The sequence below is a fragment of the Peromyscus maniculatus genome, chromosome 14 (assembly GCF_049852395.1).
Source record: "Peromyscus maniculatus bairdii isolate BWxNUB_F1_BW_parent chromosome 14, HU_Pman_BW_mat_3.1, whole genome shotgun sequence".
In the NCBI taxonomy this organism is placed as follows: domain Eukaryota; kingdom Metazoa; phylum Chordata; class Mammalia; order Rodentia; family Cricetidae; genus Peromyscus; species Peromyscus maniculatus.
In genome coordinates, this window is record NC_134865.1 from 88,005,876 (window position 1) to 88,026,966 (window position 21,091).

The 21,091-nt window shown below is 47.6% G+C and overlaps 1 protein-coding gene across 2 annotated transcripts in view; it reads left to right on the forward strand.

Moving 5' to 3' along the window:
* Window positions 1-1,033: 1,033 nt before the first annotated feature.
* The window catches only part of Vipr2 (vasoactive intestinal peptide receptor 2), an 82,379-nt gene continuing 62,321 nt past the window's right edge, over window positions 1,034-21,091 (forward strand). The window contains exons 1-4 of one of the 2 annotated variants that reach the window (XM_006988300.4): window positions 1,034-1,194; window positions 3,239-3,338; window positions 17,865-17,972; window positions 19,936-20,033. In XM_006988300.4, the coding sequence (XP_006988362.1) occupies window positions 1,147-1,194; window positions 3,239-3,338; window positions 17,865-17,972; window positions 19,936-20,033 (354 nt within the window). In that variant the 5' untranslated portion in view covers window positions 1,034-1,146. The remainder of the gene's footprint in view (window positions 1,195-3,238; window positions 3,339-17,864; window positions 17,973-19,935; window positions 20,034-21,091) is intronic. The other variant, XM_042261284.2, reaches the window with a different exon arrangement.

Here is a 21,091-nt window from a genome sequence, read left to right on the forward strand (position 1 = left end):
GCAGACCTAGTGTCCAGACCTTCTCCTCCTTTACGATTCCCCGATGGACAGACACGGACAGATACACACACGATGAAGGGATGGCACACAGCAGATGGAAACCTAGGTCCTCGGGAACATGGGGCACTAGTATCATGGAGCACGCGATAAACTTAGTGAGAAGAAAGGCAGTGGCCAGACAGGCGCCCGAAAGTGTGAAGGGTGCATTTTCTACTACTTCTAGTCTTCTGACTCCGGGTTTAAAGTTACATCTGAATAGGAAGTTTAAAACTCGCCTGCTTTAGTTTATCTGGTGCTATTGTCTGCTGGTAACTTTCTACTCGTCCCTAGCCTGGCCTGTGGAGAGCCGAGCCGCAGCTGAGCAGTGGCAGTGTCCCCACGGGCCTGGTGTCCAGTGGGTCCCACATGCGACACCCCAGGGTCTGCAGAGACACTTCCGGCGCCCATGGGCAGGACCCACTTTTGCCTTGGTGAAGTTCCTGCTTTCCGTTTAACCTGCCCGTTGAGCTCTCCAGGGGAAACCATAGGAGAGTTTCCTTCTTTCTCTTGGCTCACACCACTGCAGCCCCTACCGTGGGCGTCCAGCCTGCTTTCTGGGGTTCTTCCTCGAGCTGCATGCAGACTTCTCATTCACAGGAAGTCAGTGCCGCCCTCAGCAGCGCACAAGTTCCTTTACCTGAGGCTGGGCACTGCCCTTAGTCGTGAGCATCTGCTTACCTGAGCCTCCAGCCCTCCAAAGCCGTGGGCAAGGCAGCCTGCCCTCATTGGGGTCGCAGTGCAGCAGGGCTAGCAAGGGGAGCCCAGCAGGAAGGGGCGCGCGAGAGAGAGCAGGGTTGACGAGGGAAGGACCCGGGCCAGGAGGGGCTTGGGGTGAGGCTCGGGGTTCAGCACTGCTGGCAGTGAGCGGAGGTGGAGGGAGGAAAGCTTGGACTGAGACCCGGTGGACCAGAGTGCCAGGGAGAGGTTCTGCGGAAAGGAGAAGGGGCGCGAGGCGGGGACTGGGCTGAGGGGCGGGGCCGAGACTCGCAGCCTGGAAGGCGGAGAGGGAGTTAGGCGCGGGACTGAGGAAATCAGCCCTGGGAGGCCCCAAGCTGGGGCCGAGGCTGCTGTGGACGCTTAGGACCGAGGCGGCGCACTGAGCCCAAGATGAGGGCGTCGGTGCTGCTGACCTGCTACTGCTGGCTGCTGATGCCGGTGAGTGAACCCGCGCCCCCTTCCCGAAGAGGTGCGTCCTGCAGTGGACCGCTGCACTCGCCTCCCGAGTCCCAAGCACGAGCGGGTGGAGCGTGGAGCCCGCGGGGACGATCCAGAGCAGAATGCACGGGACCCCAGGCGTCCTACCGTAGCCTTACCTAATCCTTGGCTTGCTGGACTCATTGGCACTTTTCCTATTCTTACCCCAGTCGCGGGTTCGCCAGAAGTGGGGCCCAGGTTCTCCTTGACTCCCCGGACACGATCTGGGACCAGGTCTGACAGTGCGCCAGGAGTTGGGGATACCCCTAGCACCCTGCAAGCAGAGTCGCCGCTGCCCAGGCCACCTGCTCTGGCTTCGCTTCCGAGAGAAACTGCAGTTGCTCTGTGGTTAAATATTTCTCTTTCCACCTCCTGGTCCTTGTGTTTGTTTAGTATGTGACAGAGGGAACGTGGTGTGACTAAGAAAGTTTCCTTTTGGAAATACTCTTTTTTTTTCCCTAAGCGATCCAAAGGAACCCCTGAAATAAGGTTCACTACATGGGTTGCATGGGCTTTATTTAGTTCTCTGGAACTCTATCCTTTATTTGAAAACCTGTCTTAAGAAAGAAAAGAAAGACGTGAGCCTTATTTCTTGCTTTTTCTGAGAACTGTGTCCCTGTGCAAGGTTTCCACGCTTAGGCCTCCAGGCTGAGGGAGCCAACTAAGCTAAACCTGTGCTGCGAAGAGGGGAGGGATTCTTCAAGGAAATCCATCCGTCATTGTCGATGAATTTTCGGTTTTCTGGAGCGCATCTTCTCCGCCCCCACGGGCAGCTGAGGGGAGCTCCACAAGGGTGGTGGGGAAGCCTCGGGCTCCATCCACCTTAACCTCTCAGATGTCCCACATTCCTTATTGTTCCCTCTGTTCCAGGAAGTGTCAGAGATCGCGCTACTTTGTAGCGCCTTAAGTTATCATTTCGTCAGTCCTGAAAATGAGATCAATGAGTTGCTGTTGCTTGGCATCAGGGATCTCTACATTTTGGAGGTCTAAGGCCTCTCAGGTGGTCTTTAAATGAAGCGAATGTGGCAGGGAAATCTGACATTGGGTTTCTTCCTTTGATTCTGTCAGGAAATCGTATTCCTTGTTGGAATGCTAGCTGACCTATATCAACAGTAGGATAACCAAACACAGATAGCCATACCTAACTGAGCATAGTTCCTTTTCATTACTGTCTTATAAAAGCAAGTTTTTGTGAAGACAGGGAGGAACTGAGACATAGAGAGAGAAAAACTAAGAGACAAGTGCTCCACAGGCAGTCCAGCTTAGGAGGACACAGATCAGAGAAGATTGTCTTCTGTGCTAAGAGCTCATGATTCTTTCCTCTCTTGTTGGGGTACAGCCTTGTTGATGTCTGCTTCTACAGTGTCTAAGGACCCTAAGAAAGCTTTACAGAAACTTCCCATGGCTCCTTGGGATCAGTGTGTTTCTCTCAGCTCCACCTCTTCCTTTTAATCCCTCTCGTTTTTTTAAAGAAGGTGCTTCACACCAAACTTCACAATGACAGCAATGTCATCTGTACTCATGGGTTGTGTTTCTAATGTGTCCTGAAGCTTGTGAAAATTCACTTGGGCTATTCTGACTCTGGGGTGATCACACAGGGGGTCCTCGGTGCACAGAGCAACCTTGCACAGCCCACAGCCACTAAGAGTTAACTTGCTGTACTTCAGCAAACCACAGGCTGTGAAATGGGAGCTCTTCAATGCTGAGAAAGTATGAATTTCTAAAGCCCAGTTGCTCTTAAGTTAGCAATTACAACATATAATATAGAATGCCCGTTTACTTTCCTACTCAGGAAAAGTATTCTGCTGGATTTTATGTTTGTTTCACAAAATAGTAAAGTTTTTCTTTTTTAAAATAACCACACCAGGAAAATGAAAATGGCTCCTTTAAAATGAATGTCAACTTGAAAGAAACGTTGAACCGTAACGCTTTGTATCTTCTTGTAGATTTTTGCTTAGCTCCTCTTGTGTAGTTTTTATTTATTCTATTTCTTTAACTTGAACAGGTGAGCAGCATCCATCCAGAATGTCGCTTTCATCTGGAAATACAGAAAGAAGAGACGAAATGTGCAGACCTTCTGAGCAGACAAACAGAAGAGCACAGAGGTGGGTCTGGGGAATAAGTCTGGGCTGCAGGTGGAAGGTCTAGCTGTCTGCACTTCTCAGCATCCTCCCTAACTGGGAGGTTGGAGGTTACCTGCACCTTAAAGACAGGTCCACTTGCCACTGCCCTAGTGAGCCACTAGCAAAGCTCCTGTAGCATTGTGTAAGCAGAGATGTCACCAAACATTGTAAAAGAAAAAAATCTTAATTTTTAACACCAGCAGTTTCCATGGCTTGATGAGGCAGCTGTTACTAACGTAATGTTATGGCTCTGCCATGCTCTGCAAAGGCAGATCTGGCTTCCAGGGACTCACAGCACATACCCGAATTCTCGGTTTTAAAATACTAGCTATCCTTAATGTTGGTTCATGTAAGAATGATGGAAACTTGTCAGAAGCAAACAGGACAAGGGAATGTCAGTTTTCTAAAGACATACTTACTGTAAACACGGTGTATTTGTCAAGCTTGTCCTCTGAATGGAACAGAAATGGGACACCAGGCCTTTGATGTATGCCTCCTCCATGTTCACAGCCACAAATGATCCTGGGTACCAGCCCAGGTATCAACAGTACAGCCTTTTGTCCTGGATCTCTCTGCTCTATAGTCATGTGTACAACTTCTTCAAGAAAGAAATTAAAATCAAGATGAGCTTGTTACAGCAGTCTGATGTTTGGTAGCAGGCCTCAGGCCCTGGACTCCGCTCTGAACCCGCTTACCTAACAACCCAGTTACAGCTACGTCACTAATGTGAAATTTCTAGTAGCCACATTAAAACAAGTAAAAAGAAAAGGATTAATTTAATAATGTGTTTTATGTTAATCTAAATGTATCTAATTATCAACAACAAGAAATTATTATTTCTACATTCTTTCTTTGTAGTAAGCCTCACAAACATAGTACATTTTTTAATGTTATTGGCACCTCACTTTTTGGGACACTTTTCAACCCTCCAGAATCCCAGGTTGGGCAGTGGCTCCCACACTAGTCAGAAAGGCTGTACGGAGTCATCTTGTCCCTGCCCGCCTTAGACCCCGGTTTCCTTGACAGTGAAGGCTCTGGCTCCAGGCCTCCTTTAAAGACTTGTGATTTTACAACACACATGTCATCCTGAAGGTCACATGCCCCAAACTGTCTAATGACCTCAGTCCATAGAGGCAAATAGAGTCAATCAGTTCCCCTGCCCCAGAAAGGGCTAGCTAGCATCGAAGAACTGACTTCAGCTGAAAACTGACTTCAGATGAGACAAAAGGGTCAGCTTTGTGGCCACTGAGGCTGGCTCTGTTCAGTAAAAATTCAGAGTTCAGGAAAGCAATCCTGTGTCAAAGGCCTACACACACACACACACACACACACACACACACACACACACACACACACAATGACAACAATGATAATAATAACAAGGAGAAGAGGAGGAAGAGGAGGAGGAGGAGGAAATAAAATTAGATCTGAGATGGATCTCGGCCTTCAGTGTCCTCTCTCGGCCCCGCCTTGTAGGCGTGACTGTTACCAAAGTCTCAGTGGGGGTTGGAACTTCCAGGTCAAATGGAATGGCTGCCCACTACAGTTGGTGAGATAGCCTAGTAGTTAAGAGCATTTTCTGGGTTCCCAGCACCCATGACACCACAAACATTGGTAACTACAGTCCCGAGGGATCCAGCCCCTTCTTCAGACTCCATAGGCTCCTGCATACATGTAGTATACATACATACATGCTGGCAAACATTCATATACATAAAATAGAAACAAATCTTTTTTAAAAGAATAAAATTAAAGTAAGACTTTTACAGGAGCTGGGCAGACCTCTGTGGCCAGTGATGACCAGAACTGCCGTAGCTGAGCTCCCTAGGCTGGAGACCCCAGCTGGGAGACTCTCTCAAAGACAGCACCTGAGACAAGCTTCCTGGGTTGTTCCCAGAGGGCAGCCTGCATGAACAGCCTAGGTAGAGTTTGTGAGAACTTCTCGGCTGTCCTTAGTGCTTGGCTGGCATAGCCATGTAGATCAAGTCTGTAGGATTTCTCCTGTGTTTGGTGTACAGAGAAACCTCGCTGGTTTTCTTGCAAGGACGGATGCCTACTTGGACATTTTAAGTTGAGGGCTTCTGTTTTCAGCATTAGCTTACAGAAGAAAGAAGTGTATATCTGATTCATCGACCTTCCTTGGTCACTGGCCAGCCACCCTCAGGAGAGCAGAGCTGACCATCAGACCAGCCACTGTGCAGCTCTCAGAAGAGACAGCCTGTGTCCCCAGTTCTGTGTCTGCTCTCTGAAATATGCAGGGTTCCAATGCCAAGAATATAAATAGCAGTAGGTTACCAGGATGAAGATGCTGCAGGCAATGGGAGCCAGAGGCTGCTCAGAGCCAGAGCTGAGGGAGCACTTCTGGGGGGACAAGGCCACAGGACATGTCCTCATGAACTCAGAAGTGATACCGCTGAGCTCCTAGCATCTGTGAGAGCTGCCTTCCTATCCCGTAGCAGTGTGGAATTGGTGTAACAGAACATCAGAAATTAGAAATAAAGTAGCTCCAGTGCTAGCAAAGTAATTTCCACAGCCCTGACATGGAACTCTTCCACTTTTCCATATGATGAATCAAGAAAACAAAACAAAAAGATGTGATAAATCCCTATAAAACCAATGTCAGTTCTAAAAAGGATTATAATAGGGACTCAGAAAGCTGTGGAGGTATTTGGAGTTCTGTAATTTAATTCTGATCAATTGCTAAGACACATTTAATCTTGACAGTATGTGGATATGGAGCCTAAGGTCACTGATGGTTGAGGGTGGAGGAATGTCCTCCAGGAAGTCAGTATAAGAACCTTCCTGTAGCTTGTTATCATCTCATGTCTGCATCTGTAGTCACTCCAGAGCTTGGCAGAACAAAAGTTAGGCTGGCATGCCTTGGTAAGCCCCCTCCTGCAAAATTAGGTAGTGTTTGCCAAAGGAATTGTGATAGTTACAGTCAGCTTAGAAGCAGGTGAAGGAAGGTACTCAACAGTGGGCCTTAGCTTGTTTTAAACTAAGAGTATTGGACTTATGGGAGGAACTGGGAGGCCTTGAGTTTTTTCCCTGCTGGCAAGCTGACTGACAGTAGCCAGTCACAGCTTCATGATAATGGCAGGAAATGGGAAATGCTGGGCCAGAGACAGACATCCCTGCTTCTCACGCAGTGCACGGCTTCACATTCACAAGGGTTCCTATATGCCTCTGAAGCCTCTCCCAGCCAAGGCCTATGCATCTGGGTCGTAGCCCCACCCTAGGAATCTCCAGCACCTACAGTGGGTCCTTAGAATCCTGACAGCCAGTTGAGGACCCAAACGGAGGGTGCTTTAACTGCCAGACTGCCTAGAGGAACGCAATCTCTGGTGCCCAATGCTGTTTGTATCTGACATCCTCAGGAAAGAAATGGATGTGAACAGGCAGCATCTCTCAGAAGATACCCATGGAGGGGCTAAGCAGCCCACACTGGAGAACTCAGCAAATTGAGACTTCGTTTTATTATCCAGGCATGGTGTGTGGTCACCAGTGACCATGGCACAGTGATCATTAGTCCTTCTACCCTGTTGTTCTTGAGAGAGGGGTGGGGGGAGGGGAACATTCTGTGTCCTGTTACTCCCAAATCTTACATCAGGCCTTTAAAAATATTTCAACTAGCTTTTGCTAAAGGAATCAGTGAACATTTTTACATTAGAAATGAGTGTTAGCAATTAATGATCGTGTACACAGAGTAATACTGTTAAAGTATGAGAAGCGTGTCCATGCTTGCCCTCCCTTGCCCTGTGAGACTCACAGTGCCCGTGCAGTCTCCAAAGCCAACTATGTGTGTGATTTGCTCTGGCCCGTGTCTTGATATTCTTTTTCTCTTTTAGTCTGGAGACTGTGTTAGCTCTACATTCTCCTTAAAATTTATATAATATCTAGTACATTCCTTTGGTCCCTTACATCTATTGAACTTTTCAATAGGTGACAATGTTTTTCTATTAAAAATGGTACCCTAATGTTCTTAGGAATAAAATAGCTCACCAGCATTTGACTAACCTCAAGTCACTAATCATAAATTAAGTCAGCTCTCATGACCCAGTAAATAGCAAGGCCTGTGTGGTGCAGCTCTTCTTGTTTGGTGAGGATTGAATCAGGAGGAGAAAGCTTGAACCAAGAGGAAAACCGACCTGTGAGGTTCCACCAGGTGCTGAGGTCCAGGAAGGGTGTGTCACAGGTCTGTCGCAGTGAATAGGCACTACAAGGTGGCAATGCTGTTGTTCAGAACAAGGAGAGGTGCCCGCTCCTGTGGTACCTGAGACTTTCACTGCTTGGCCACAGTGGAGAGATCCTGGGCTTGCTACCAGAAACCTAGGACCTCTGGGTAAAGATACTGAGTCCAGGTAGGAAGGCTTTCTAGGCCCTAGACCCTCTACATCTGCTGGTTCTGCACCCATTGGTTGTTAGAGACAAAGCAGCATTTTCTAGAAGGACACGGCCTCATTCTTCAGTGTCTGCTCAAAGATAGGACTTGAGTGCTGAGTCCACTCACAGATTCAAAGTCCTGTTGTTTGGTTCCTTCATCTGTGTATTCAGCCAAAGCTGCCTCTCAGATAAGGATTTCTGCCAGGTCACTACCTGCCTGATGAATTTAGAGTTTTCTTTTCTTGGACCTGTGTTGGCTTCTGAGGTTCCAGGCAGTGAGTGCCCTGTGCTCTTCTCTCTGAGGTCTTGATCTGGCTTGCTCTTCCATTTTGCTTCTCACATTACACCCCTGACATAAACCTCTCTCCATCTTCTCTGGGTATACATTAATGCTCCTGGGAGCAGGGAGCAGCTGTGACTTTTCCAGATGAGACAACTCACTGGAGGGACACCACGTGAAGTGATACAGATAGCCCCCAAGGTCTGCGCCACTCAGATATGGAATGGTGTGTTGCCCAACCTTACCTGAGTGCCCCGTTTCCTGGAGGATAAAAGCTGCTGGGATAAGACCTGAGAGTAACAACAGAAGGCCACACGTCGTGAATAAGAATGAGGTACATGCCTACCATGAAGTTGTACTATACCACATGGGCACCCTCCAAGAGGTTAATCTGTAATTTAAACACTCTGGGAACACAAAGTATGCACACATAGTTTCCTGGCACCAAAGCGTACCGCGAGTTCCAAGGAAGGAGAGAGGGACTTTCTACCTGGGGCTCAGGTACTGGCATGAGAGACATGTGCCAGGCTGACCTCAGAGGTTGGGAGTAAGAGGAGCTGGAAGCAGTGGCAGGCTAGGAGCATGAGCACAGATGGGGGAAGAGAGCAGAATGGTTATGTGTAGCCCTGAGGGTAGAGATGCACTGAGGGCTTTGGAGAGGTAGCATCTCTGTTGAGCTGTGTCTTAGGAAGGTCAGGGCATCCTTCGAAATGAAGAAACATGACAAGCAAACAGCATTTCAGGGGAGAGCTGAAAATGTTCCTTGTGGAAACTGGTGGGGATAAGCAACTCCCAGAAGCCATTTCTACATATCAGGAAGCAAGAGGCCAAGCTGCAAGGAGACAAGAACAGAAAGGCCTGGCGGCTGGAACGTGCAGCACCATCCTACAGATGTTCCATGGAAGAAGGCACCCATCACAATGTCTGCAAAGTTCAAACACTTTGTTGCATATTGCAACTTTTCTTTTTATAAGGTTGAGCAATAATGCATTGTGTAATGCACCCTCTTCTATTAATCCACATCTACAGTGTTTCCACCTGGCTGTTGTGAATAATGGTGCAATGGTAGTGAGATGGCAATATCTCTTTATATATTAATTTTGAATGATCAATAAGAGCAGGTTGTAAGTAAAGTAGGAAGAAGCAGAAGGCAGCTGCAGCGGTCAGTATGCAGAAGATGCTGGTACATAATCCCCTTTGGTGGGGGTTATTATAATGAGGGGGCCTCAAGGCCATGAGCAGGCCTTGAGTGGGGAGGAAGAGCATGAGACAGAAGCAACAGAAGATGCAGAGAGATCTAAATATGATAGGGCCTTAACAGGAAAGCAAGGCTTCCTTTTAAACCTGAAGAGGAGTTTCCAGGTGGGGGCAGGGGAGAGGAGAGAGAGAGAGACAGACAGACAGACAGACAGACAGACAGAGAAGGGGAGAAAACGGGGGCAGAGGGGAAAGAGGGGAAGAGAGAGGGAGAGAGAGAAAGGAGCAGGAGGAGGCCAGAGAAGCCTTTCCAGAGTGCAGCCTTCAGGGTAACTCTCCCAACAAATCTCCCTGAGGAATCTTAGGCCAACTCAAGAACAAAGGAAAGAAACAGTCTGATTTTTATAGTTTTTTAGAGGTGGTGGACATTTCATATCACACTATCTAGTTCAACAAAGTTGAAACAAAGTGCATGTGACACAGAAGATGGAAGATTAGCAAGCCAGGCCTAAATACAGAGTTCTATGAAAAATGAATATAATGACTATGAGAAGTCACAAGACATGAGAAGGCCCAGGAACCCTACACAGGGCTGTTTTATCCAAGGGTCTCAAGAGTGACAGAACTTATAGGATGCATCTCTATAGAGAGAGACAAAGAGAACTTTTTAGAATGGCTTTTAGGCTGTGATCCAGCTAATCCAACATGGCTGGCTATGAACAGGAAGTCCAAGAATCCGGAAGTTGTTCAGACCACAAGGCTGGATGTCTCAACTGGTTGTCAATATGTGCTGGGATCCTAAAGAAGTAGGCTCCAATGCCAGTGAACAAATGTGTGTGCTAGCAAGGTTAGGGCAAGCAGGCAAAGAGCAAAAGCTTCCTTCCTTCTTCTGTGACTTTGTGTACACTCCCAGCAGAAGGCAAGGCCCAGATTAGAGATGAGTTTTCTCAGCTCAAAAGATCTGGATTAAAGGCCTGTCTTTCTACCTCAAAGACCCAGAGCAAAAGTTGATCTTCCCACTTCAAATTAAGCAAAATCCCTCACAGATATGTGCCCTCCATTTTGTGTTTTAGTTAATTCCAGATGTACTCAATATTTCAACCAAGAATAGCCATCACACTGGGTATTTGAACACAGTACTTTTATGTTGGTGTGATTGTTTTGTTTACTGAATAAAACTTAGTGACAAACACACACAGGCTCAGGGCAAATTGCCTTTTGTGGGGATGTCTAAGTCTGTTCTTATGCGGGAGCACTGCTGAAGGAAGAGATGGAGGAGATCCGCAGGGGCCACGTCCAGCAGGAGGTGGCAGGAGGTGACAGACAGTGCTCAGACTCTGCATGGAAAGAGGGGTCAGAGTTAGCTGGAAAGGAAGTGTTCTAGCCGCAGGGCCCCGGTCATCTCTGGGGCATGCCAGTCCTTCATGACAGAGGCAGGACTACTTAAGTCCCAGAACTGACCTTTAGGGGTTAAAGGGTGGTGTCTGCTCCCAAGCAGGTGGGATGGGGTCACTGGATCTTAGTCCAAGGCACCGACTGCCAACCTTCCAGGGCCTAGGCACCCTGGAAAACACACAGTCCTCTGGTTCTGCACTGGGACAACTCTGTCCTGGCTACAGATGAATGGTAACTTGACAGTATCTTCCATGAGGGGTTGGGCTCACAACTGCCTGGAATATCCAGAACTGTGGTCTCCTTGCCTGGGTCAGTTCCAGGTGTGAGTCAGACCCTACTAGGAGATATTCTGGGATGGTTGTGGGAAGCCATCTAAGTAAGTCCTGATCATAAATCTGAAGGAGATTGTCTGGAGACCCACTGGCAGGATTTCCATTGCCCTTGATGTAGTCTCCAGATGGGATCTGCTGCCATGCAAAACATCACCGAATTCTGCCCAGCCTTGAGCTTCCTGGGGTAACAGCAGGCCCTGGGCCACAGCAGACCTTGGAGAAGAGCTTCTGGTGTATTTTATGCGGGAGGAGATTATGCCATCAGCACAAGCATGGTGAACATCCTAATGAGTCAGAGGATCAACATTTTGCAAATATTCAGTATAACTGGTTTGCCAAACAGGTGCCCACATTGTGTCACCTTAGTCCCACTGTCCATATGGCACCACACGAGGGTCCTGGGCCCTTCAGGTAGAAAACAGTGTCCTACCTTAAGGACCAGATTCTGCACTCAGTTGTTAGGTGGCAGTGATTAAGCAGGTCTCCCCACATGGATTATACGACTCTGGTTGGCATGTACTGATATTGGAGTTTTATTGGATTTGGCAGAGTCCTCTCCCCCTCAAAAAATGTGTAGGTTCTGTCCAGATCCACATATTACTTTGCAAAATCCTTTTTTTCACTTAGGAGCTTGGGTTCTTCTAGGTCTGAATCATGGTGTGAACTTAGTTCAATTTCCAGAACCTGATTCCCACCTTTGGGACCCATCTGAACCACAGAATAAAGTTGCTGATTTAGATTCAGAAGCCTGATGTCAGCTGACTCCCCAATGCCATCCAGCAGCAGCGTCCTGGAAATGATGTTTCCAGGCCTTGGTTGGTAGCTAATCCTCCACCCTAGAGACTGGGGATGAAATTCTAGATGCACCCTAGTTAGGATATGAGCATTTTACCTGGTTTCTGCACAATACCTATATGGAACTCCAAACACATGGAGTCCTGGCTTGTAGAGCCTTCAATCCTGACCTGATTCAGCATTTCTCTTATACCAAGCGCAGACTCATTTACCAGCACACCCCAGGTTAAGCCTCTGCTACCCTTTCTTGCAGGAAGAACTTTGTCAAGAAGCTCCTGGGAGACAGTGTTACTCCGTTCACAGTGTGGCACCAAGTGCAGTAGATGTTTAGAGACTGTCTTTTGTAGTTCCCAATATATAAGCAGCATGGCCACAACTCATTTAAAAGCTGCACAGTCAATAGGAAGGAGTGGTATGCTGGCTAGCATCTGTCTCTGTAGAGACCCTAAGCCTGTCTCATTAATCTTTTGAAGGTCTTATAGCCCCCAATGTGCGATCATCTATACTCACATTAACTGTCTCCTGAGAGGACCATGCTTTGCTTGGGTGCTTCGTGAGTTCTAAAGAGTGCTTCATTCATTAGACTTGACAGGCTATTGCTTTGGGTATTTCCCTCAAAAGGTTACTTTGCTCTGCTTCTCCCAGTTCAGTTACTGTCATTATTCCTAATTGCGGCTTTCCTAAAATGGCATTTGGCAACATACTTAGATGAGCTAATGCATGGATGGAGTTCTGATCTCACTGGCAATATTTTAAGAACAAATGAAGCACCCTTAGAACAAAAGAAAGGGGTGGAGCTTCTCACTTGCAGAACTCCTATAACCACGCTCTACCATCAGAGTAACTAACTGGGACTCTAGAGCACTCAGAATAGCAAGAGTTGTTAGCCACTTGAGCAGCCAGCATCCACAGGCATCCACAGGCATCCACAGGCATCCACAGGCATCCACAGGCTTCCACAGGCATCCACATTACATTCACATTCCTAGGAGCTGTGAAATCTGGACCCAGGTGGTCCACATCCTGCTTCCTGTGTAGATTTGTCTATTGCTCTGGAGCCTTGTGTGCAGTGAACACCAAGACAGAGAGCCTTGGTGGCAAACTGTCCGTATGGGTCTTGTGACTTTTACTAAGGGAGACATGAACAAACATATTCACCCCAGATAGGGCAGCAACAACAACAGACAAATGAAACCAATCCACCGAAGTCTAGCTGGATGAACCAGTAAGTTTATTAGGATTAATTATGGGAACCTGGGTGAAGCAGCAACACTGGAATTCCCGGCACAGGTAGCGACAATGAAGAGTCTTCTCACCCTCTACAAACCCCCTGCAACAGAAACCGTTTCCTGTTTATATCACTAGTGGGAGGGACCCCATAAGTCTCTCCTTCACACAGGAAAGAGTGTCCAAACTTGGAGAAAATGACTGCACAGCAATTGGGCAGCTCATAGAGCTGTTCAGAGAACATCCACATCTGTAACCATGGCGCTTATGCAGAAATTAATGCATTTGCTCTGCATGGTCAGCTCAAGTGGAGGGTGCAAGTGCCCCACTAACACTAGGTACCCAAAAGTGGTATTATTTGAGATCTCTGAGCTGCAAGTCTAAGTGAAGTGTTGATGAAACATTGCTGAATGACTGTGGGTCACACCTCAGTTGCCCCTGCAAGGCTCCAGGAGATGTAACTAGGCTGAGGGTAAACATTCCACACAGTTAGGATTTGGCCTCTGGACTGTGAGCAGCCTGAGAGCAAGGCTAGCCTAGGCCAACTCTATGGTCCTTGGGTCTGGGCAATCAGGTGAGGAAGCGGCTATTCTAACCCTGTATTGCATCCTCTTCACCAGGGCTCCTTCAGAAGACCACAGAGTACTTACTTTTTGTGAGCACAATGCAGAGAAGCCAGCTCCCTCCTCTATCAAGACAATATAGTGTCTTTGTGAGGCCAGCAAGCAGGAGTCTGAGACAATTCAGGTCAGAATAAATTGGCATAGTTCAGAGGAGGACAAAACACTTGTAAAAATCATCTTTCCCAATTCAATTTCCAATTCCATCCAGCTCTGTGTCTCTTAAGTTGATGACAGGCATAGAGGATCAGTAGGTTTGATGGCAAAATGATGATTAGTTTTTCTAAAACTCTGCTGCTTTAAAATTGTAGCCCTTAGGGGAGTCACAAGAACCTCTTTGTTCAATAGGTACTTTACCAGAGAAAAGACAAAGGGCTTCACAAGTGTACCCTGCACATGTGAGCTCCAGGAAGGTGTCCCTTGCACAGAAATGCCTAACACAGGTGAACCTTGAACAGGTGTGCCTGCATAAGAGACCCCCAGTAAACATCCTGTACAAGTGAACTCCCAAGAAGGTGAGCCCCTGGGCAGGTGTGTCCTGGGCAGGTGTGCCCTGCACAGGATCACTCTGAATAGGTGCACCCTCCACAGAAGAGCCCTCAATCAGTACACTACATACAACTGAGCTCTGGGAAGGTGAACCATAGAATAGGTATGCCTTGCATAAGTGAGCTCTAAGAAGATAGGCCCTGCACAGGTGAGCAAGCCTGAAGATTGGTGGATGTGTTAGTGTGGGCTATGTTCCTGGGTTGTCTTAATGACGGGGCCTCAGAAGCAGTCAGCGCCACCTGTTTTAGTATCTGCTAATGATTTGTACCTGAATTTGCTATTTGTAGGAGAAACGTGTTGATTCTCTAACTCGGACCATTCTTTACATATTCGTCAACTATTATTCTCAATAACATTCTTCAATTGGGAAATAACTGCAATTCCTTTTAAAAGGCAAGCCCGTGCAATTGTTTTATCCCTTCCTCTTCTGTATTTAATTACTATATTTCCTATCAATTATTTCATAAACATAATGGATGCTGAGGACTTGAAAAATGGGAACTTAACTGTTAAACTCTGACTATGGACTATCATGCCGCCAATGAAAAGAATCATACTCTACACACATAACATGACAAATGTGAGAACCTGGTTACATGGGAAGATAATAAGTGATATTCTTCCTTGTAAAAAGAAGTCCTATGACTCCTCTCCATGTACATGTGTATGAGATTGTGGAATTGGGTGTTGGGTGGACCCGTTGAGGACCCAGAGTAAAGGCCCTAAGTGACAGATCCCTGAGCAGCACTTAGAGGTGGTCTGAGATTTCCCCCTGTACCTGCTTCTGCGGCTTATGACTAGGTAGTGTCTGTGGAATGCTATGTCCTTCTCCCTCAGCTGGATAATACGGTGCAGGGAACTGCATGGGAAGAAAGGGAGGGTTGGAGATGACAGCGGACCTTGGATACTTGTTGAGTAGAGAAAGCTATCTGGGAGCTTTTTCTGCGTTCCTCAAGGTTAAGCAGGGCCATTGCAGCATTCAGTCCACGGACAGCACCGAGGCAGCTCAGTGGAGGAACTTCTGAGCACATAATGCTGGACTATAGCATAGAGTAGACACCCAGGTGTTTGCTCAGCCACGGTGCAGCCATATCATATGTAAAATGTGGGGTCCCTTTGATGCTTTTCCTGGAGGCATGAGTCTGAAGGACGTATAGGGTTCTCTCAAGAGGATCTGCTCTGCTCCTGGCTTTCTTCCTTGGACCATGACCTAGGAAGCCTGGCACATCCATAGAATCCAAGAGGAACTCTTAATTCTGTGTCCTGCCAGATGGCTGTTCTGGCCACAGCAAATTCTATGCAAGGAATGGCCAGGGTACAAGAAGTACTTTGTCTGGTTCCTCCTGAGGTAAGAAAAAAAAAAAGAAAGAAAACACTTTCTATAATAAAAATTTGACCTTATCCTGTGTCCCCATCAAGAGCCAGTTGAGCTGAGCTGTCACAACTGAGGCCCTCGCTACTTTTCTGCCTATTAGTAAGCTGCAATGACCTTTCGCTCTCTCTCTTCTCTGCGCCCTTCCCATCTTCTCACATGAAAGCACTCCTGCACTCACAAACCCACTGCTCAGATGGGACGCATGCCCAAAGGGGAATGCTTAGGTAAGGTGCTCAGGGCCCCTCGGTCTGCTACATCAGCATGTTCCCTAACTTGATTTCCAAGACGTTTGCGGCAGGGTGTTCAGCTTCACATTAGCCTCCCAAAGCAGGAAAATGACATCCAGGGGTGCTTCTGTTGATGCTATACAGTAGAGAATCCTTTGGATATCACCTTCAGGAGGACTTCTGGCTGCTTGTATGGACAGCTATGTGGGGACTGCAAAGAATGGCCCCCTGAAGACTCAGGGACACAGGAGTGGAAGGTTTCTAAGTATCCCACCCCAGCGACTAGTCAGGAGGTCTTTGGATATTGTCAGAATATCCAATTGTTCACTCCTCGGTCCCAGCATCTGTTGTAGATGGAGAGAGAGTAACAAAGCTGTACAACTTGAGTTCGCCATGAGCACTGTCTGGGCCAGCCTGCTCTGCCTCGTTTCTGCAAGAAGTTTTGCTTCTGTGGTTTTTAAACTTACGTTTTTTCGAACGTGGAATGGAAGCTGTCCCTCAGTGTTGCTGACCTATCGGTGGCACTGCCCACACTGGGCACACGGTGGACACAACAAGGAGCAGAGGTCCAAGGAGCCTCTCTCAGCCATACGGCCCTCGCATGACTCCCTGGGTTCCTTCATGCTCTTCCGGTCGGCCCTTCCAGAGCAATCCACTGGAGAGGGAGTAATGCCTAGGCACACCAGGCCATGCCCACCGCCCAGCATGGTGTGGACAAGCCCAGGTCGCGTGGGCGGCCCACAGCAACCTGCTGAGTTTGCAGGGCCTGCCCTAACCTCACTGAGCAGGAAAATAGGCTGAAGGCAGTGAAACTGAAGCTGGGGCCTCTATAAAACTGATAAAAAGCCAGGCGGTGGTGGCGCACGCCTTTATTCCCTGCACTCGGGAGGCAGAGACAGGCGAATCTCTGTGAGTTCGAGGCCAGCCTGGTCTACAGAGCAAGATCCAGGAAAGGCGCAAAGCTACACAGAGAAACCCTGTCTCGAAAAACCAAAACAACAACAACAACAACCTGATAAAAAGGCCTTTGGGAAGATATAAAGGGGGCTGAGAGAATGGCAGAAGACCTAGTGACTTAATACCCCAGCTTTGCAGGCCCCCTCAAATGCAGGGGCAGTAGAACTCCCAAGCGGATGTCTAGGAAGATCCCATAGGGAGAACCAAATCACCAAACCCAGCAGCCAGCTCATGCCCGAAGGAAAGCATCATTCAACACCCTAGGTGTCTGAAAAATATTTAAAGTGTGTAAATGATGATCCCTGCTCTAACTAGGCTCCACTCACCAGACCACTGATGCTATCCTGGAGTAGTCCCAGACTTAGGTCTCCACAAACTTAATACCATGAGGAGCCCAGTTTACCACACTGAAGGTACAAATCAGCAGGAAAAAATGTAACCACTCTCTATTTTAAAATGTGTTATAGAAATACAATGGAATCTTGTTCAGCATTATAAAAGAGGAAACTTACATCATTTGCAAAAATATGATGAGCCCAAGGACTTAATGCACAGTAGAACAAGCCAGGCACGGAACGACAACTCACTTTTGTGGAATCTAAGTCTGTCTCATAGAGCAAAATGTAGAGTGGCGTTACCAAGGCTGACTTTGGGTGCTGGTTAGAGGGCATGAAGTTTTGGTTGGATGAAAAAAAAAAATGTTCTAGTGACCTATTGCATAGAGGGGTGAATATAGTTAATATAAACCAAAATGCTGAGATAATTAAAACAAAGAAACTACATTTGAGGTGATAGATACTCTAATTCGCTCATCCTTCAATATATACATTGTATCAAAACATCTCATCTACCCCATAAGTATATACAATTATTAGTTGTCAGTTTAAGAAGAAATAAAAATTTTAAAACTACACAGCAGGCACTGAATCATTCATACACTTTCTACCACAGGCCTGTTGCTTTCTTCCAAGGTATTAAAATGAACAGACAAGCTGTTCCTATCTCAACAGCGTCGTGTGAGTATCTCATAAAAAAATGCTTTGACAACTATCTAATGAGCAGTTTTCTTCCTGGAGGATGTTTAAAGTCACACTCATTCTCTGGCCGCCCTTCTCAGCACTGTGTTCTCACGGTCCATGGTTTACACCTAATTCTTTGCTTCTCCTTCCAGGCTGCAGTGGTGTCTGGGACAACATCACATGCTGGCGCCCTGCAGACATTGGGGAAACTGTCACGGTGCCCTGCCCCACAGTGTTCAGCAACTTCTACAGCAGACCAGGTATGGTGTTTGCATTGACTCCAGGGCTCAAAGATGTTTGTGTCTGAGGGTCAGCTTTTCCATTACAGTAACAAGAAGCTGGGCCCTGCTGTTTAGGTAGCTGTGTGCTCCCTGGTCCTAAGGGAACTGTGAACATCTGGCCCATGCTGGGTGAGTTCTCTTAAGGAAGCAGGAGTAGCTCATCCACTGGAACCTAGATGGGCAAGCAGGGCAGATGTGGAGGGAAAGTCCAGGTGACAGCTCTCAGGAGGCAAAGCAGGGGAAATGTGCATGCATGAAAATGGAAATTAGGGGAAGAGGGAAGGAAGGTTACAGTTAGCCCGAGGGAGATTCCCACAAGGCTGTAAGTTTAGGTAGAGAATTCGGGCCACTGCACAAAGATGTTCCTGCTGAACAGATTGCTGTTTACTGGAGTTTGGAGAATCCGGAGCCACCTCAGCCCCTCTGTGCTATGTTGTTCTTTACGCATGTCTCAGGATCCAGGTTTTCACAACATGGAGGAATCTGTCTAGAAAAACACAGATTAGAAGACACGACTAGAACAAGCAAAGTACAATGCTTCCGAAAACTGGAAACTTTGTTTCCTCTGGTCAGATACTAAGGGGCAAAAACCTTTGAGGAATGATAACACAGATGTGGAGAAAAGCAGTGAGGGGAGAGACCTCCTCTCCTACTGGGAACCTGTGTCTCTAACCCACCTCCTCGGTCATTCATGGTCGTGTTAGGGGAGCTCAGCCATTCCCAAGAGTCTGTCCTCTAGGAGCTCCCTTCCAGTCCAGACATCAACATCTCCCTGAGGGGCTTGGCCATGAGTGCCAAGAGACACACCCTGAGTGTGGATGAGTCAGGTGTGGCCAGAGTCAGAGTCCTCAGGAAGGATACCAGTGGGTCCCCAGGGAAGGTGATGGGGGACCTAGAATCCTCTGGACACTATGGAATTGAGTCTGCCCAGCAGTGCCGCTTTCAGAACCACAAGCCTGGGAGGAACTGCTAATGCACATCGCCAGATAAGCACTCAGCCCTGCTGACTGCTTGGTACCGGTGAACAGGTAACCACTGACATGTAGAAAACAAACAACAAAACTGTAAGGCCTTTAAGTCGGAAACCCTACCTCCAGCTCAGGCTCAAATGTTACCCAGCCTCCGGGAGCTTAGCGTCCTATCTGAAGAATGAGAACAGCAATGTTAGCCACACTTGCCTCTCAGGCCCACTCTGAAGATAAACAGGTTTGTAAAGGAAGACCCTTGTTAAACTGAAATGTCCTAGACCCTGAGGGTCCCATGAGTGGCCTGGGCAAGGGACAGAAGCTCCACAGAGGAGGAGGACATGTGTCCTACCCTGGGGGCCTGGAATAAGAATCTGACCTGGTCAGTTCAAATCACTGATGTCCTTGTCTGTCCCTTTCCCACCAGGTCTGTCCAGAACCTGCCATGTTCTTTGTAAATAGAGTGAATGCTTCATTTCTGAATTTACCATAAATTTGAGATTATTCTTGCTGTTTAAATGCCAATCACATATTTTCCTCCAGCTGACAGACACGTGAAAACTGCCCTGCACTGCTTCTTAGGCATTGGAGGGTGAGGGGCAGGCCAAATGGAAAGGGGAGCAAGGATTGAAAGCTAAAGAAGAGAGCTAGCTCCAGAGCGCCTGGGCCTGGCCACCTCCTCTCTAATAGACACAGATGTCAGAATCTGCTAAGGGTCTTCGTTGGGCTTCAGAATGGAGATGCTCAGTTTCAACAAAGTAATTAGTGCTTGCTTCTGCTTTTACGGTTTTGTGATACAGTGTATCCACTTGTGTCTTCAGGGCCCTGGCAGGCAAGTCTCAGAGCATAGGCTAGGAGGAAGGACTTCTGGGTGGTCTCAGTCACTTGCTGGTTAGGGCTTCAGCATCAGCTTGTTGTATCATCCTTCTAAGTGAGGCCACTGTTCAAGGACCAAACATCTGAAATTTACTTTCCAGGAAACATAAGCAAAAACTGCACTCGTGATGGGTGGTCGGAGACATTTCCAGATTTCATAGATGCATGTGGCTACAGCGACCCGGAGGATGAGAGTAAGGTAGGTGCCCGGCCGGCCGGCCGCACAAGCTCCACTCACTGACACCGCAAACAGACCACATTGTCCATGGGTCTCCTTCCTTCTGTAGTAGTGCGGCTTCTCAATCCCTGCTTGGCTTCTGATCGGCTGTGACTTTGGGGATTTGCCTTCTCTGCATAATTTCGGAGGCCCAGGAAGGCAGGCTTTACTTACTTGTCGGCATGTCTGGATGGCAAAGACTCCTGTGAGTTACACCTGCCACAGACCAGCTCTTCTGGGGCCTCCTGAGCAACTCATCCTCCTTGCTGTCTGGATCCCTTCATCCCATTTACAGTTTCGCCATTGTCTGGGTTACTGGGAAGCTGGTTCAATCATTCTTAGTCTGATCCATGCCAAACACCTTCGGAAGCTCAGAGGCAGTGTCTGTAGCTGCTGGTGTCTTGTCTCAGGCCACTCATGCCCAGTGAGAAGAGTCTCTCCAGTCATAGCTACAGCATTCACCCCACCGTTTCTAAGATTAAGAGTACCACACTCACGAGTAGATCTTTCTGTAAGAATGTAATCATTGGGGCTGGAGAGATGGCTCAGCAGCTAAGAGCACTGGCTGTTCTTCCAGAAGTCTTGAGTTCAATTCCCAGCAACCACATGGTGGCTTACAACCATCTGTAATGAGATCTGGTGCCCTGGCATGAGATGAGATCTGGCATGCAGGCATACATACAGGCAGAACACTGTATACATAATATATTAAATCTTTTTTTAAAAACTACTTTTTTAAAAAAAGAATGTAATTGGTGGTATGGACATTCCTCATGGGCACCCACGCTCAGCCCTGAACCTCTGCCTGGCTCCATCTCAACTCTGGCAGCCTAGGGTACCTCTGCATCAACTTTCATTATGTTTTACCATTGCCTCCTCCTCTTCAGCCTGCGTCATCTTCTCACTGCAAGGAAGACTTGAGCTCCTTGCAAACCCACAGTCAGATATGTACTGACATACTGACTGCTCAGTAAGGAACTGACTAAGGGAGAGATGCTACAGAGACTCAGTAAATAGCCAGGCACAACACAGCCACTCAT